General features: G+C 47.4%; 1 protein-coding gene across 1 annotated transcript; it reads left to right on the top strand.

Annotated features, from left to right (window-relative positions):
• Positions 1-699: 699 nt before the first annotated feature.
• On the top strand, positions 700-15,937 carry LOC115203719 (FH1/FH2 domain-containing protein 1-like). Its single transcript, XM_029768650.1, has 3 exons — positions 700-1,277; positions 6,268-6,374; positions 15,778-15,937. Exons 1-3 carry the CDS (start codon positions 1,113-1,115, stop codon positions 15,875-15,877), a joined length of 372 nt encoding a protein of 123 aa, XP_029624510.1. The 5' UTR covers positions 700-1,112; the 3' UTR covers positions 15,878-15,937.
• The last annotated feature ends 1,166 nt before the right edge of the window (positions 15,938-17,103 follow it).

Below are 17,103 nucleotides of genomic sequence, written 5' to 3'. Positions count from 1 at the left end.
GATGGTTTGAGTCACTAGATGTTGGAGTGAGTTAGATGATGGTTTGAGTCACTAGATGTTGGAGTGAGTTAGAAGATGATGGAGTGAGTCAGAAGATGATGGATTGAGTTAGAAGATGATGGATTGAGTTAGAATAATTTATTTTAAAAGAAACGACTATTAATGTTAATCCGAGAGACTCTGATATGACGTTTTATATTGATCCAAATGATATGGACCCTGATTTATCTTTCATGGAAGATTCTTTATCCATAAAATGAAGTGGGCAGAGAACAAACCCCTCTTCACATTATTTAAGATACATTTCTAAATAATATTTAAATTCTATCAGTAAATGTAAAAACAAAACGCACCATAAAACATTTTGACATTTGAAAATGTATCTGGATATGTAATACCCCTGTCTGGTAGGTTTATATACTCTTGTTTGTATATTTCATATTTTTTGTATTTATTGTGTTCATAATAAAATATAAAGGCCGACAGGGCAGATTAAATGTGCACTTCACAGTCCCTCCAGCAGAGAGCGCTCTATCATCATCATCATTGTTCATCCTAATTACTTGGGAATGGATCTGACGTCAGCAGTCTTAATTGACGGGTGTCAATTAACAAATGAGCAAAAACATTAGCATACCTAATTAGACTATCAATAATCGATTCCTCAGTTAATACTAGGCTTCGCCCACCACCATTTTTTTTTTTTTTTAATTCTCCCAAGTATTTAGTGAGTTTATGTTTTCCGCCGAACTAGGAGTTTGAATCGTGTCAGTTTAACCGCTGTGCCATCTGTAGCTCTGTCTATTTCCATCAGCATGAGTCACTCATGTTAAAACTTCCAGCAGCGTTTCCAGTCCGTCACACAGCGCTGCCTGGTAGGGGTTGTCCGCTGTGTTGCGCACTACAGCAAACAGCTTCCCTTTAACACGGACAGAGCGCGTCAACTGCTGAACAACAAGTCGACACTTTTTCTTTTCTTTTCTTTATTTTAAAGTTTAGGACAAAAAAAAAGAGGGTGGTGGGGGGGGGAATTATATCCGCAGGGTCACAGCTCTACACCGCGACTGACCGTAGAGAAACAGTTATCCCGCCCGGCTGAGGAGAAAAAAGGCATGGCTGTTATAACCTGCCGAGTGCAGTATCTGGAGGACTCGGACCCTTTCGTGTGTACCAACTTCCCGGAGCCACGGAGACCGCCGCCCTATGATCTGTACGAAAACACCGCCTTGATCGAGCAGATAGCCGGGGTTCACAAACTCCTGGAGGCACCGCTGAAGGTACGTTTTAAATTGGACCGCCTCATCCTCTTTGTAAAATAAATTGGTGCGTTCAGGACAATATGCTGAAGCCACCAGCAGTCTACCTACACAGGTGTGATTCCCCTCCATGGTGATTGGCTGGCTGACGTCCATGGTCATGTCGTCCACAACACGTCAAAACGAGCCCACCAGTACTTTATTAACAGTCCAGTTATTGCATATTTCATAAAGAAGGTAGCCTTGATAAATTAATATAAATGAATAATTTACCTTGGGGAAAGTTATCTAAACTTGAACATGCAGGTAAATGATTTATAGGTAGTTGATCAAGGACAGTTTCATCCTCTAGTTTGCTGAAGGTTGTTGATTTTAAACATTATTAAAAACGTATTTGGCTAAAATGCAAATGTTGATTTAGGGTTAACACAGAGGGGTCGGACGGGGTCAGGGTTAACACAGAGAGGGGTCGGACGGGGTCAGGGTTAACACAGGACGGGTCAGGGTAACACAGAGAGGGGTCGGACGGGGTCAGGGTTAACACAGAGAGGGGTCGGACGGGGTCAGGGTTAACACAGAGAGGGGTCGGACGGGGTCAGGGTTAACACAGAGAGGGGTCGGACGGGGTCAGGGTTAACACAGAGAGGGGTCGGACGGGGTCAGGGTTAACACAGAGAGGGGTCGGACGGGGTCAGGGTTAACACAGAGAGGGGTCGGACGGGGTCAGGGTTAACACAGAGAGGGGTCGGACGGGGTCAGGGTTAACACAGAGAGGGGTCGGACGGGGTCAGGGTTAACACAGAGAGGGGTCGGACGGGGTCAGGGTTAACACAGAGAGGGGTCGGACGGGGTCAGGGTTAACACAGAGAGGGGTCGGACGGGGTCAGGGTTAACACAGAGAGGGGTCGGACGGGGTCAGGGTTAAGAGAGGGGTCGGACGGGGTCAGGGTTAACACAGAGGGGTCGGAGGGGGTCAGGGTTAACACACAGAGGGGTCGGAGGGGGTCAGGGTTAACACAGAGAGGGGTCGGACGGGGTCAGGGTTAACACAGAGAGGGGTCGGACGGGGTCAGGGTTAACACAGAGAGGGGTCGGACGGGGTCAGGGTTAACACAGAGGGGTCGGAGGGGGTCAGGGTTAAGAGAGGGGTCGGACGGGGTCAGGGTTAACACAGAGGGGTCGGACGGGGTCAGGGTTAACACAGAGAGGGGTCGGACGGGGTCAGGGTTAACACAGAGTGGTCGGAGGGGGTCAGGGTTCACACAGAGGAGTCGGAGGGGGTCAGGGTTAACACAGAGTGGTCGGAGGGGGTCAGGGTTAACACAGAGTGGTCGGATGGGTCAGGGTTAACACAGAGGGGTCGGACGGGTCAGGGTTAACACAGAGTGGTCGGAGGGGGTCAGGGTTAATAAAGAGGGGTTAAGAGGGGCTAACCCCATCCAACCCTGTATTTCTCCTCCGTGTATGATTATAACTAGAGACTACTTGTCTCCTTTTTAAAAACATTCCTTTACAAATGAACCTAATCAGTCCCTTGCCCCGGGGTGAGGGCACGTGCATCCCAAATGAACCTAATCAGTCCCTTGCCCCGGGGTGAGGGCACGTGCATCCCAAATGGCACCCTATTCCCTTTATAGTGCTCTACTCTAAGGGCTCTGGTCAACAGTAGTGCACTATGTAGGGAATAGGGTGCCATAGGGCTCTGGTCTAAAGTAGTGCACTATGTAGGGAATAGGGTGCCATAGGGCTCTGGTCAACAGTAGTGCACTATGTAGGGAATAGGGTGCCATTTGGGATGTAAACAGTTCCCGGGCTGTTAGAGAGATGGCATGGAAATGTCAAAACTCGTCTCGTATCAGATAAATGAGTCTAAGAGTTATTTCAACGTTGTAGGACTAACGACGACAATGTTTTTTGCTCTGTTCCTTATAGTTTTTGTGGGAATTGTTTTTTTTTTATTATTTCAACATAATAACTGAAGTTTTTTTTTTTGTCTGTTCTTCATTTTAGTTTGTTAGTTTATTATAGGAAAGTGTTTTCTGTTACAGTCAGTGTTTTGATAACCTCTGACCCCCCCTCCCCATCCTCTCTTCCTCCGTGGATGTCCGTTTAGTCTAAGTGTAGTTAATACCCAAGGAAAGGGTGGGATCTGTAAACACAAGATACGCTGCAGATACCAGCCCTGTAACGCCCCGGTCTGGTAGCGGCCCTGTAACGCCTCGGTCTGGTAGCGGCCCTGTAACGCCCCGGTCTGGTAGCGGCCCTGTAACGCCCCGGTCTGGTAGCGGCCCTGTAACGCCCCGGCCCGGTAGCGCCTGTAACGCCCGGTAGCGGCCCTGTAACGCCCCGGCCCGGTAGCGGCCCTGTAACGCCCCGGTCTGGTAGCGGCCCTGTAAGCGGCCCTGTAACGCCCGGTAGCGGCCCTGTAACGCCCCGGTCTGGTAGCGGCCCTGTAAGCGGCCCTGTAACGCCCGGTAGCGGCCCTGTAACGCCCGGTAGCGGCCCTGTAACGCCCCGGTCCGGTAGCGGCCCTGTAACGCCCCGGTCCGGTAGCGGCCCTGTAACGCCCCGGTCCGGTAGCGGCCCTGTAACGCCCCTGCCCGGTAGCGCCTGTAACGCCCGGTAGCGGCCCTGTAACGCCCCGGCCCGGTAGCGGCCCTGTAACGCCCCGGTCTGGTAGCGGCCCTGTAAGCGGCCCTGTAACGCCCGGTAGCGGCCCTGTAACGCCCGGGTAGCGGCCCTGTAACGCCCCGGTCTGGTAGCGGCCCTGTAAGCGGCCCTGTAACGCCCGGTAGCGGCCCTGTAACGCCCGGTAGCGGCCCTGTAACGCCCCGGTCCGGTAGCGGCCCTGTAACGCCCCGGACCGGGTAGCGGCCCTGTAACGCCCCGGTCCGGTAGCGGCCCTGTACGCCCCGGTCCGGTAGCGGCCCTGTAACGCCCGGTAGCGGCCCTGTAACGCCCCGGCCCGGTAGCGGCCCTGTAACGCCCGGTAGCGGCCCTGTAACGCCCGGTAGCGGCCCTGTAACGCCCCGGCCCGGTAGCGGCCCTGTAACGCCCCGGCCCGGTAGCTGCCCTGTAACGCCCCGGTCCGGTAGCTGCCCTGTAACGCCCTGGTCCGGTAGCGGCCCTGTAACGCCCTGGTCCGGTAGCGGCCCTGTAACGCCCCGGTCCGGTAGCGGCCCTGTAACGCCCCGGCCCGGTAGCGGCCCTGTAACGCCCCGGTCCGATACACAGGGATTAGAATGCTGCTTCCTCCTAGTTCTAGCCTGGTCTCAGATCAGGTATTAGAATGCTGCTTCCTCCTAGTTCTAGCCTGGTCCCAGATCAGGTAGTGCTCTTGCGAACTCCGTTACTGGCATTGTGAAGTCACAGTTGCAGAAGAAGTTAAGAGAGCAGAAACAGACCCAGGCTAGCTTCCTCCCTCATAACACGGTGCTCACTGGAGCTTAATTCCTTCTGCAATGTTTAGATACCTGGTTAATTGTGGTATGCTTGATTATTATTTATTTTTTTCTGCTCCCTCACTTGGTTGGCATTGTTGTCATTCTGTCAAGACTATCTGGATTGGTTGGTATTTAAAGGTTGTTGAGGCTGTTAGGCTGCATACTTTTAATGTGATAATGTCTGTAGAAAGTATATAACCTACAGTACCTGTCAAAAGTTTAGACACACCTCCTCCTCCATGCTTCACGGTGGGAACCGCACATCTCAAATAGGCTAGTTGAGGTAATCTGTACAGCAAAGCACCCCCACACCATCATACCTCCTCCATGCTTCACGGTGGGAACCACACATCTCAAATAGGCTAGTTGAGGTAATCTGTACAGCAAAGCACCCCCACACCATCATACCTCCTCCTCCATGCTTCACGGTGGGAACCACACATGCTGAGATCATCCGTTCACTTACTCTGCGTCTCACAAAGACACGGCAGGTTGGAACCCCCCAAAAAATGTCAAATTTGGACTCATCAGACCAAAGGACCGATTTCCACCGGTCTTAATCAAATCAAACTTTATTTGCAACATGCGCCGAATACAACAAGTGTAGACTTTACCGTGAAATGCTTACTTACAAGCCCTTAACCAACAGTGCCGTTCATGCAGAAGAAAATATTTACCAAGTAGGCCAAAAAAAAAGGTAATAATTAAAAGTAACACAATAACAATAACGAGACTATATACAGGGGGCACCGGTACAGAGTCAGTGTGCAAAGGGTACAGGCTAGTTGAGGTCATCTGTACGTGTAGGTGGGGGCAAAGGGTACAGGCTAGTTGAGGTCATCTGTACGTGTAGGTGGGGGCAAAGGGTACAGGCTAGTTGAGGTAATCTGTACGTGTAGGTGGGGGCAAAGGGTACAGGCTAGTTGAGGTCATCTGTACGTGTAGGTGGGGGCAAAGGGTACAGGCTAGTTGAGGTCATCTGTACGTGTAGGTGGGGGCAAAGGGTACAGGCTAGTTGAGGTCATCTGTACGTGTAGGTGGGGGCAAGGGTACAGGCTAGTTGAGGTAATCTGTACGTGTAGGTGGGGGCAAAGGGTACAGGCTAGTTGAGGTCATCTGTACGTGTAGGTGGGGGCAAAGGGTACAGGCTAGTTGAGGTAATCTGTACGTGTAGGTGGGGGCAAAGGGTACAGGCTAGTTGAGGTAATCTGTACATGTAGGTGGGGGCAAAGGGTACAGGCTAGTTGAGGTCATCTGTACATGTAGGTGGGGGCAAAGGGTACAGGCCAGTTGAGGTAATCTGTACATGTAGGTGGGGGTGTAGTGACTGCGTAAGTAACAAACAGCGAGTAGCAGCAGTGTACAAGAAGGGGGGGGGGTCAATGTAAATTGTCCGGTGGCGATTTGTTTAATGAATTGTTCATCAGTCTAATGGCTTTGGGGTAGAAGCTGTTGAGGAGCCTTTTGGTCCTAGACTTGACTGATGTTGACTGTGTATATGCCTGTTTGTGTAAATATTTCACTACACCCCCCCTGACATGGCTGTCCCTGTATTTGTTCCGTCCCAGTTGGAGGAGTGTGCTCTGCAGATGGCCCCCAATGGGAACTACCTGGACCTGGACCAATCACTAGGGGAACAGAAAGATGATGTGGAACAGCTCTACGATGACGTGGCGTAAGGACATCTCTCCTCCTCTCCTTTCCTCCTCCTCCTCTCCTTTCCTCCTCCTCCTCTCCTTTCCTCCTCCTCCTCCTCTCCTTTCCTCCTCCTCCTCTCGCCTTCCTCTCCCTTCCTCCTCCTCTCCCTTCCTCTCCCTTCCTCCTCCTCTCCTCTCCTCTCCCTTCCTCCTCCTCTCCTCTCCCTTCCTCCTCCTCCTCCTCTCCTCTCCCTTCCTCCTCTTCCTCCTCTCCTCTCCCTTCCTCCTCCTCTCCCTTCCTCCTCCTCTCCCTTCCTCCTCCTCTCCCTTCCTCCTCCTCTCCTCTCCCTTCCTCCTCCTCTCCTCTCCCTTCCTCCTCCTCCTCCTCTCCTCTCCCTTCCTCCTCTTCCTCCTCTCCTCTCCCTTCCTCCTCCTCTCCCTTCCTCCTCCTCTCCTCTCCCTTCCTCCTCCTCTCCTCTCCCTTCCTTCTTCTCTCCTCTGTTTGACCTCTCCTTCTCTCCCTTCCTCCTTCTCTCCTTTTCGTACATAAACGCATACTTCTGTTCTGCCAGCTCAGACAATCATGTTGGGAAACCCGTGTCACTACTTTCATTCAGGGTGAACCATGAGTTCTACAGCAACACAACATGAAGACACAGTCAGGGTGTTTCTGGGTGAACCATGAGTTCTACAGCAACACAACATGAAGACACAGTCAGGGTGTTTCAGGGTGAACCATGAGTTCTACAGCAACACAACATGAAGACACAGTCAGGGTGTTTCTGGGTGAACCATGAGTTCTACAGCAACACAACATGAAGACACAGTCAGGGTGTTTCAGGGTGAACCATGAGTTCTACAGTAACACAACATGAAGACACAGTCAGGGTGTTTCAGGGTGAACCATGAGTTCTACAGTAACACAACATGAAGACACAGTCAGGGTGTTTCTGGGTGAACCATGAGTTCTACAGTAACACAACATGAAGACACAGTCAGGGTGTTTGTGGGTGAACCATGAGTTCTACAGCAACACAACAGGGTCAGGGTTCCTAGTCGTTGATGCTACAGTATCTCTGTCTGTCTTCTGTCCGAGCTGAGTTTCCAGCTGAGTTTAACAGGACTTGTCCATGTTGCAGGATGAAGTGAGTCATTTTACTGAGATAGGAAATGTCACTGACTGGAGCGATGCCACGTAGGAGAGAGGAACTTTTACTGATGAAGATTTTGTGTTAGTTTTAGGTGTGAAATGCAGAATGATAGGACCAGTTCCAATTGAAGTTGTATTTCTACTGTGCTTCAGTAGTAATCCAGCTTTCTATCCACCAGTCTCCTTCTCTCAGTGTAGAACATTCTAGACTAGTGTAGAACATTCTAGACTAGTGTAGAACATTCTAGACTAGTGTAGAACATTCTAGACTAGTGTAGAACATTCTAGACTGGTGTAGAACATTCTAGAGCGGTGTAGAACATTCTAGAGCGGTGTAGAACACGTCTCTGGCAAAATCTTTCCAGAACTTGCAAACTGCTTTTTATACTGTTCAACATACCTTGTGTCAATTGAAGCTTATCCTCAATACTGACTAAACTAAACTACTGGTGTTTTCTAAAGCAAGAAATAGACCTCTGAACCTTTCACCTATTACTACCTGTCAGGGCAATGAGATTGAGACTGTAACCTCATATAATTATCTTGGAATTTTAATTGATGACGGCCTCTCTTTTAAATTGCATATTCAACAACTTACAAAAAAAATTGAAGCTGAAATTGGGATTTTATTTTAGGAATAAGACCTGTGTTTTTCTTTTGAAGCCAGAAGGAGGCTAGTATCAGCTACATTTATGCCTTTACTAGACTATGGGGATATTTTATATATGAATGCTTCCGCTAAGTGTTTGAGATCAATTGACACCCTTTAACATGGCGGTTTGAGATTTTATTTTAAACTGCAAAACTCTTACGCACCACAGCACTTTGTATACCAGGGTTGGCTGGCCTTCTCTAGTCACTCGTAGGCTCAGTCACTGGTATACTTTTATTTACAAAGCCATTTTGGGTTTACTACCTTTTTATTTTGGCATTTTTATTGTTCAGTAATGTGGTGGGTCGTCTCTTCGTTCGCTGGACCTTATCCTGCTAACTGTTCCAAATGTCCGAACTGAATTTGGTAAAAGGGCTTTTATGTACTCTGCACCATCGTCTTGGAACGCCTTACAAAATACTTTTAAACTGGAAGAACTCGTCCCGATTGGTATTTTTAAATCACTGATGAAGGATCTTGAGACTGATTCCCTGACCTGTCAATGTTTTTAATTTGCTGTTTTTGATTTTGTTATATTCTTGTGAATTCTATGGTTTTTACTAGATTACTTGTAGTTTTTCATGTTGTTTGTCTGTCATTTTTGTAATGACTTGGTGCTGCCTATCTTGGCCAGGACGCTCTTGAAAAAGAAATTTTAAATCTCAATGAGCCCTTCCTGGTTAAATAAAGGTTAAATTACATTTTTTTTAAACATTTTTGTCATTTAGCAGACACTCATATCCAGAGCGACTTACAGTAGTGAATACATACATTTCATACATTTATTTATTCATTTATTTATTTATATATTTTTTTTTCTCCGTACTGGTCCCCCGTGGGAATCGAACCACAACCCTGGCGTTGCACCATGCAAACACCATGCTCTACCAACTGAGCCACACGGGATCAATTAAACAATTCTAGAGCATTCTAGAGCAGTGTAGAGCATTCTAGAGCATTCTAGAGTAGTGTAGAGCATTCTAGAGTAGTGTAGAGCATTCTAGAGCAGTGTAGAGCATTCTAGAGCAGTGTAGAGCATTCTAGAGTAGTGTAGAGCATTGGTTCCCAACCTTTTTTGGTTACTGTACCACCAACTGCGTTTCGCTCTGCCCTGAAGTATCCCTCGTGTATTTTACCAGTAGGCCTGTGGTCTAATGAGTCTTCTCAGGTACCCCCTGCGGATAGGCCAAGTACCCCCTGCGGATAGGCCAAGTACCCCCCGCGGATAGGCCAAGTACCCCCAGGGGTCCTAGTACCCCCTGCGGATAGGCCAAGTACCCCCCGCGGATAGGCCAAGTACCCCCAGGGGTCCTAGTACCCCCCCGCGGATAGGCCAGGTACCCCCCGCGGATAGGCCAGGTACCCCCCGCGGATAGGCCAGGTACCCCCCGCGGATAGGCCAGGTACCCCCCGCGGATAGGCCAGGTACCCCCTGCGGATAGGCCAAGTACCCCCAGGGGTCCTAGTATCCCTAGTTGGGAATCATCGGTGAAGAGCATGGAGCTGTGAGGAGAGATGCTGGGTACACGGTGCTCTGTGAGGAGAGATGCTGGGTACACGGTGCTCTGTGAGGAGAGATGCTGGGTACACGGTGCTCTGTGTCTCATGGTGCTGTGAGGAGAGATGCCGGGTACGCGGTGCTCTGTGAGGAGAGATGCCGGGTACGCGGTGCTCTGTGAGGAGAGATGCCGGGTACGCGGTGCTCTGTGCTTCAGTCTCTCTCTCTGTTGCTCATGTCCAGACGGGTGTGTCCGTCATCATGTCCCTGTGAAGTGGCCCTCTAAATCTCTTCCCGCATCTCAATCAGCTCGAGGAGACGCAGAGGGAGAACAAGGAGCAGAAACACACACACACTGGAGGTGTGAAAAATACCTTTTCTAGAACACATGAAGATGTGATTACAACACAGAACCAGTCTGGAGGACTAAAGACCTTTTCTAGAACACAGGAAGATGTGATTACAACACAGAACCAGTCTGGAGGACTAAAGACCTTTTCTAGAACACAGGAAGATGTGATTACTACACAGAACCAGTCTGGAGGACTAAAGACCTTTTCTAGAACACAGGAAGCTGTGATTACAACACAGAACCAGTCTGGAGGACTAAAGACCTTTTCTAGAACACAGGAAGATGTGATTACTACACAGAACCAGTCTGGAGGACTAAATACCTTTTCCAGAACACAGGAAGATGTGATTACAACACAGAACCCGTCTGGAGGACTAAAGACCTTTTCTAGAACACAGGAAGATGTGATTACAACACAGAACCAGTCTGGAGGACTAAAGACCTTTTCTAGAACACAGGAAGATGTGATTACAACACAGAACCAGTCTGGAGGACTAAAGACCTTTTCTAGAACATAGGAAGATGTGATTACAACACAGAACCAGTCTGGAGGACTAAAGACCTTTTTTCTAGAACACAGGAAGATGTGATTACAACACAGAAAGTCTGGAGGACTAAAGACCTTTTCTAGAACACAGGAAGATGTGATTACAACACAGAACCAGTCTGGATGAGTAAATACTATAAACCTAAGGACTTCTTCAGTAGACCAGGCGTTATCTCCCTTATAATGCTTTGTTACAGGTCTTATGTTGGTACATGACTCCTTGCAGAACTAGATTTTGGGGCCGTTGTATTAGGAGCAGGTCTGATGTTGGTACATGACTCCTTGTAAGAACTAGATTTTGGGGACGTTGTATTAGGAGCAGGTCTGATGTTGGTACATGACTCCTTGTAAGAACTAGATTTTAGGGCCGTTGTATTAGGAGCAGGTCTGATGTTGGGACATGACTCCTTGTAAGAACTAGATTTTGGGGCCGTTGCATTAGGAGCAGGTCTGATGTTGGTACATGACTCCTTGTAAGAACTAGATTTTGAGGCCGTTGCATTAGGAGCAGGTCTGATGTTGGTACATGACTCCTTGCAGAACTAGATTTTGGGGCCGTTGTATTAGGAGCAGGTCTGATGTTGGTACATGACTCCTTGTAAGAACTAGATTTTGGGGCCGTTGTATTAGGAGCAGGTCTGATGTTGGTACATGACTCCTTGTAAGAACTAGATTTTGGGGCCGTTGTATTAGGAGCAGGTCTGATGTTGGTACATGACGGTCGGGCTGCCTTCTGAGAATCCGTAGGCGAGCGAGGAAACTCCCACTGCGGTCCGTTCTACTGGCTAACATACAATCATTGGAAAATAAAATGGATGACTTACGAGTATCCTACCATCGGGACATTAAATACGGTAATATCTTCTGTTTCACCGAGTCGTGGCTGAATGACGACACGGATAATATAGAGCTGGCAGGATTTTCCATTCACCTTCAAAACAGAGAAGAAGCTACACCTGGTAAGACAAGGAGTGTGGGGGGGTGTATTTGTCAATAACAGCTGGTTCGCAATGTCTAATATTAAAGAAGTCTCGAGGTATTGCTCGCCTGAGGTAGAGTACCTCATGATAAGCTGTAGACCACACTATCTACTAAGAGAGTTCTCATCTACATTATTCATAGCCGTCTATTTACCACTACAGACCGATGCTGGCACTAAGACCGCTCTCAACCAGCTGTATAAGGCCGTAAGCAAAGAAGAAAATGTTCATCCAGAAGCGGCGCTCCTAGTGGCCGGGGACTTTAATGCAGGCTAACTTAATTCAGTTTCACCAAATTTTTACCAGCATGTCACATGTGCAACTAGGGGAACAAAAATCCTAGACCACCTTTACTCCACACACAGAGATGCATACAAAGCTCTCCCTCACCCTCCATTTAGCAAATCTGACCATAATTCGATCCTCCTGCTTACAAGCAAAAACTAAAGCAGGAAGTACCAGTGACTCGCTCAATATGGAAGTGGTCAGATGACGCGGATGCTAAGCTACAGGAATGTTTTGCTGCACAGACTGGAATATGTTCCGGGATTCATCCAATGGCATTGAGGAGTACATTAAATCAGTCATTGGCTTCATCAATAAGTACATCGATGACGTCGTCCTCACAGTGACTGTTCGTACATACCCCAACCAGAAGCCACGGATTACAGGCAAGATCCGCACAAAGCTAAAGGTTAGAGCTGCCGCTTTCAAGGAGCGAGACTTTAACCCGGAAGCTTATAAGAAATCCCACTATGCCCTCAGATGAACCATCAAACAAGCAAAGCGTCAATACAGGGTTAAGATTGAATCCTACTACACCGGCTCTGAAGCTCGTCAGACGAGGCAGGTCTTGAAAACTATTATGGAATACAAAGGGAAACCCAGACGCGAGCTGCCCAGTGACGCGGGCCTACCAGACGAACTAAATGCCTTTTTTTTTATGCTCGCTTCAAGGCAAGCAACACTGAAGCATGCACAAGAGCACCAGCTGTTCTAGATGACTGTGTGATAACGCTCTCCTTAGCCGGTGTGAGCAAGACCTTTAAACAGCTCAACATCCACAAAGCCGCTAGGACAGACGGATTACCAGGACGTGTACTCAAAGCACGCGCAGACCAACTGTCAAGTGTCTTCACTGACATTTTCATCTTGTCCCTGACCGAGTCTGTAATACCTACATGTTTCAAGCAGACCACCATAGTCCCTGTGCCCAAGGAAGCGAAGGTAACCTGCCTAAATGATTACCGCCCCGTAGCACTCACGTCGGTAGCCATGAAGTTCTTTGACAGGTCTCCTTGTTGAACTAGATTTTGGGACGGTTGTATGAGGAGCAGGTCTGATGTTGTTCCCTGTGACGGTGACATTCTCTACCCCTCCCCCTCCCCCCGAGGGGCGGAGCCCGGATCATTCATATCTGCATCACCTCAGTCTAGAAGCAGCTGCTGCATCACCTCAGTCTAGAAGCAGCTGCTGCATCACCTCAGTCTAGAAGCAGCTGCTGGCATCACCTCAGTCTAGAAGCAGCAGCAGCAGCAGCTGCTGGCATCACCTCAGTCTAGAAGAAGCAGCAGCTGCTGGCATCACCTCAGTCTAGAAGCAGCAGCAGCAGGCTGACAACATGAATGGGAGAGACCTACAGGCCTCCTAAAATGACCGAACCGACTCTGAGGGGGGGGGGGGTGGGAAACGTCCCAATCAGCCATCTGAGGGGGAAAACGTCCCGATCAGCCATCTGTAGCGTGTTCGATTTAGAAGCAGGTCTCCTCTGTTAGAACTACTGAGACATGTTACCTATGTTGTTATTGAAGCTGGAGTCCACGTCAGCCTCCCTAATGCCTACCTTTATAGTCCATTACTTTCGACCCGGGGGCCTATAGGGCTCTGGCCACAAATAGCACACTGTTTAGGGCGTAGGCTGCCATTTTGTGACACACACCTGGTTAACTGGTCTTATGAACACGGAGAGCTGGGACAAGGGAAGGGAGGTAGAGAGAGAGGTAGAGAGAGAGGTAGAGAGAGAGGTAGAGAGAGAGGTAGAGAGAGAGGTAGAGAGAGAGGTAGAGAGAGAGGTAGAGAGAGAGGTAGAGAGAGAGGTAGAGAGAGAGGTAGAGCGAGAGGTAGAGAGAGAGACCTGGAAAATGGCAGGGTGCTAATTGTCATGTGAGTCGGTCAGCTTGTATATGTGATGACGAGGTTAAAGATATGAAGAGTACTTACAACACACACACACACTCCCTGACACAACATAGTCTCCATACCTCTCTCTGCTCTGCTCCCTTCCAGAACTTTCCATAGTATATAATCCCTGCTGGACCAGGCGTCGTCGTGTTTATTGGGATGGCGGTCCAGGGTAGCAGGAGATATCTACAGTCGTGTCCCATCTGTCTTAGCACTCAGACAGAGGAGAATCTCAACTCGGTGAATCTCTCCAGCCACGTTACTATGTGGAATGGTTTGCTCTTAGAACGGAAAATAAACTGACATAATGCAGTGTGTGTGTTTCGGGCAGTAGACCGTATTGAGCCACGTCCCCTGGCAGTAGACCGTATTGAGCCACGTCCCCTGGCAGTAGACTCTCTCTTCATAAAAGTATTCTCTCTCCTCTCCTTTATTTACTAAAGAGTCCTCTCTCCTCTCTATTTACGAAATAAGTCTCTCTCTCTCTCCTCTCTATTTACGAAATAAGTCTCTCTCTCCTCTCTATTTACGAAATAAGTCTCTCTCCTCCTCTCTATTTACGAAATAAGTCTCTCTCTCCTCTCTATTAACGAAATAAGTCTCTCTCTCCTCCTCTCTGTTTACTAAATAAGTCTCTCTCTGTTTACTAAATAAGTCTCTCTCTGTTTACTAAATAAGTCTCTCTCTCTCTCCTCTCTGTTTACTAAATAAGTCTCTCTCTGTTTACTAAATAAGTCTCTCTCTCCTCCTCTCTGTTTACTAAATAAGTCTCTCTCTGTTTACTAAATAAGTCTCTCTGTTTACTAAATAAGTCTCTCTCCTCCTCTCTGTTTACTAAATAAGTCTCTCTCCTCCTCTCTGTTTACTAAATAAGTCTCTCTCTCCTCTCTATTTACGAAATAAATCTCTCTCCTCCTCTCTATTTACGAAATAAGTCTCTCTCTCCTCTCTATTAACTAAATAAGTCTCTCTCTCTCTCTCCTCTCTGTTTACTAAATAAGTCTCTCTCTCTCTCCTCTCTGTTTACTAAATAAGTCTCTCTCTCTCTCCTCTCTGTTTACTAAATAAGTCTCTCTCTCTCTCCTCTCTGTTTACTAAATAAGTCTCTCTCTCTCTCCTCTCTGTTTACTAAATAAGTCTCTCTCTCTCTCCTCTCTGTTTACTAAATAAGTCTCTCTCTCTCTCCTCTCTGTTTACTAAATAAGTCTCTCTCTCTCTCTCTCCTCTGTTTACTAAATAAGTCTCTCTCTCTCTCTCTCCTCTGTTTACTAAATAAGTCTCTCTCTCTCCTCTGTTTACTAAATAAGTCTCTCTCTGTTTACTAAATAAGTCTCTCTCTCTCTCCTCTCTGTTTACTAAATAAGTCTCTCTCTGTTTACTAAATAAGTCTCTCTCTCCTCCTCTCTGTTTACTAAATAAGTCTCTCTCTGTTTACTAAATAAGTCTCTCTGTTTACTAAATAAGTCTCTCTCCTCCTCTCTGTTTACTAAATAAGTCTCTCTCCTCCTCTCTGTTTACTAAATAAGTCTCTCTCTCCTCTATTTACGAAATAAGTCTCTCTCTCCTCTCTATTTACGAAATAAATCTCTCTCCTCCTCTCTATTTACGAAATAAGTCTCTCTCTCCTCTCTATTAACTAAATAAGTCTCTCTCTCTCTCTCCTCTCTGTTTACTAAATAAGTCTCTCTCTCTCTCCTCTCTGTTTACTAAATAAGTCTCTCTCTCTCTCCTCTCTGTTTACTAAATAAGTCTCTCTCTCTCTCCTCTCTGTTTACTAAATAAGTCTCTCTCTCTCTCCTCTCTGTTTACTAAATAAGTCTCTCTCTCTCTCCTCTCTGTTTACTAAATAAGTCTCTCTCTCTCTCCTCTCTGTTTACTAAATAAGTCTCTCTCTCTCTCCTCTCTGTTTACTAAATAAGTCTCTCTCTCTCTCTCTCTCTCTCCTCTGTTTACTAAATAAGTCTCTCTCTCTCTCTCTCTCCTCTGTTTACTAAAGTACTCTCTCTCCTCCTCCTCTGTTTACTAAATAAGTCTCTCTCTCTCTCCTCTCTGTTTACTAAATAAGTCTCTCTCCTCCACAGTAAAGGGAAGAAACCCATCCTGATCCTGAGAACTCAGCTATCTGTCAGAGTCCACTCCATTCTAGGTAAGAATCCGCTCCTCCTTTTCCGTCCCACTTGAAACGAAAAACATATCATGAAGGCTTTATGAAGCGTTCATGACGCGTTCCTAAATGCTTCAAAAGCACTTCATAGATGTTTAACAGCAAGATGTTTGCTTATGAGTGATTTCTGAGCCATCTATAAACACCTTATAAAGTGTTTATGAAGTCTTCAATAAGTCTTTAGTTAGTGTCAAGTCCTCCTCTTGTTCACCATCCAAAGGACACAGGGACAACTCAATTTTCCAACTCAATCTTTTTTATTTTTAGTTTGCCTTCAGTTGATTGGTCTGTCCAGTAAATTAGCCAGTAAATTAGGTTGTAAACCTTTAAAGACAGAATCAAAAAGTTACCATCTTAATTAAACATTTTAATGAACTTAAGTTAGTTTAAACATTTTAAATAACATTCTAAATAACTAAGATGAATTAACCATTTAAGCCTTTTACCATTGGCGTCTTTGGACTGAACCTGTGAGTGAACTTGGAGTTTTCCCTCTGAAGTTTGTTCTTCTGAATGACTGACGCCCTCCATGCCTTCACAGGTGCTCCAAATAAGTGAAAATGATTGATCAGGTGACAAGCAGCCGGTTTGCTGCTGCTGGTGCACTCTGGGAAGTGTAGTTCTTTGACTCACTTCTGATATTCAGCTCAGCCCTCGGGGGGGACAGTAGCAGTGTGTTTTTGACTCGGAGGGGGGGGAACAGTAGCAGTGTGTATTTGACTCAGGGGGGGACAGTAGCAGTGTGTATTTGACTCAGGGGGGGACAGTAGCAGTGTGTATTTGACTCGGGGGGGGGGGGGGGGGGGGGACGACGACGACAGTAGCAGTGTGTATTTGACTCGGGGGGGGGGGGGACAGTAGCAGTGTGTATTTGACTCGGGGGGACAGTAGCAGTGAGAGAATGCCAAGGCTTCAGCTCAGCAGGTTGTGTATTAGCTCTCTGAGAGAATGCCAAGGCTTCAGCTCAGCAGGTTGTGTATTAGCTCTCTGAGAGAATGCCAAGGCTTCAGCTCAGCAGGTTGTGTATTAGCTCTCTGAGAGAATGCCAAGGCTTCAGCTCAGCAGGCCTTGTTTTATCACTGAGAGAATGCCAAGCCTTCAGCTCAGCAGGTTGTGTATTATCTCTCTGAGAGAATGCCAAGCCTTCAGGTCAGCAGGTTGTGTATTATCTCTCTGAGAGAATGCCAAGGCTTCAGTTCAGCACGTTGTGTATTAGCTCTCTGAGAGAATGCCAAGGCTTCAC

Source organism: Salmo trutta, chromosome 12 (assembly GCF_901001165.1).
Source record: "Salmo trutta chromosome 12, fSalTru1.1, whole genome shotgun sequence".
Lineage (NCBI taxonomy): Eukaryota > Metazoa > Chordata > Actinopteri > Salmoniformes > Salmonidae > Salmo > Salmo trutta.
The sequence above is the reverse complement of the archived record's forward strand: the minus strand, read 5'-3'. Positions and strand labels throughout refer to the sequence as shown.

Excerpts from the sequence above, each read along its gene's own strand:
- LOC115203719 (XM_029768650.1), top strand. The coding sequence starts at position 1,113 with ATGGCTGTTATAACCTGCCGAGTGCAGTATCTGGAGGACTCGGACCCT. Across the intron at positions 1,278-6,267 it reads TCCTGGAGGCACCGCTGAAG|TTGGAGGAGTGTGCTCTGCA; the intron begins GTACGTTTTAAA and ends GTTCCGTCCCAG. Across the intron at positions 6,375-15,777 it reads CAGCTCTACGATGACGTGGC|TAAAGGGAAGAAACCCATCC; the intron begins GTAAGGACATCT and ends TCTCCTCCACAG.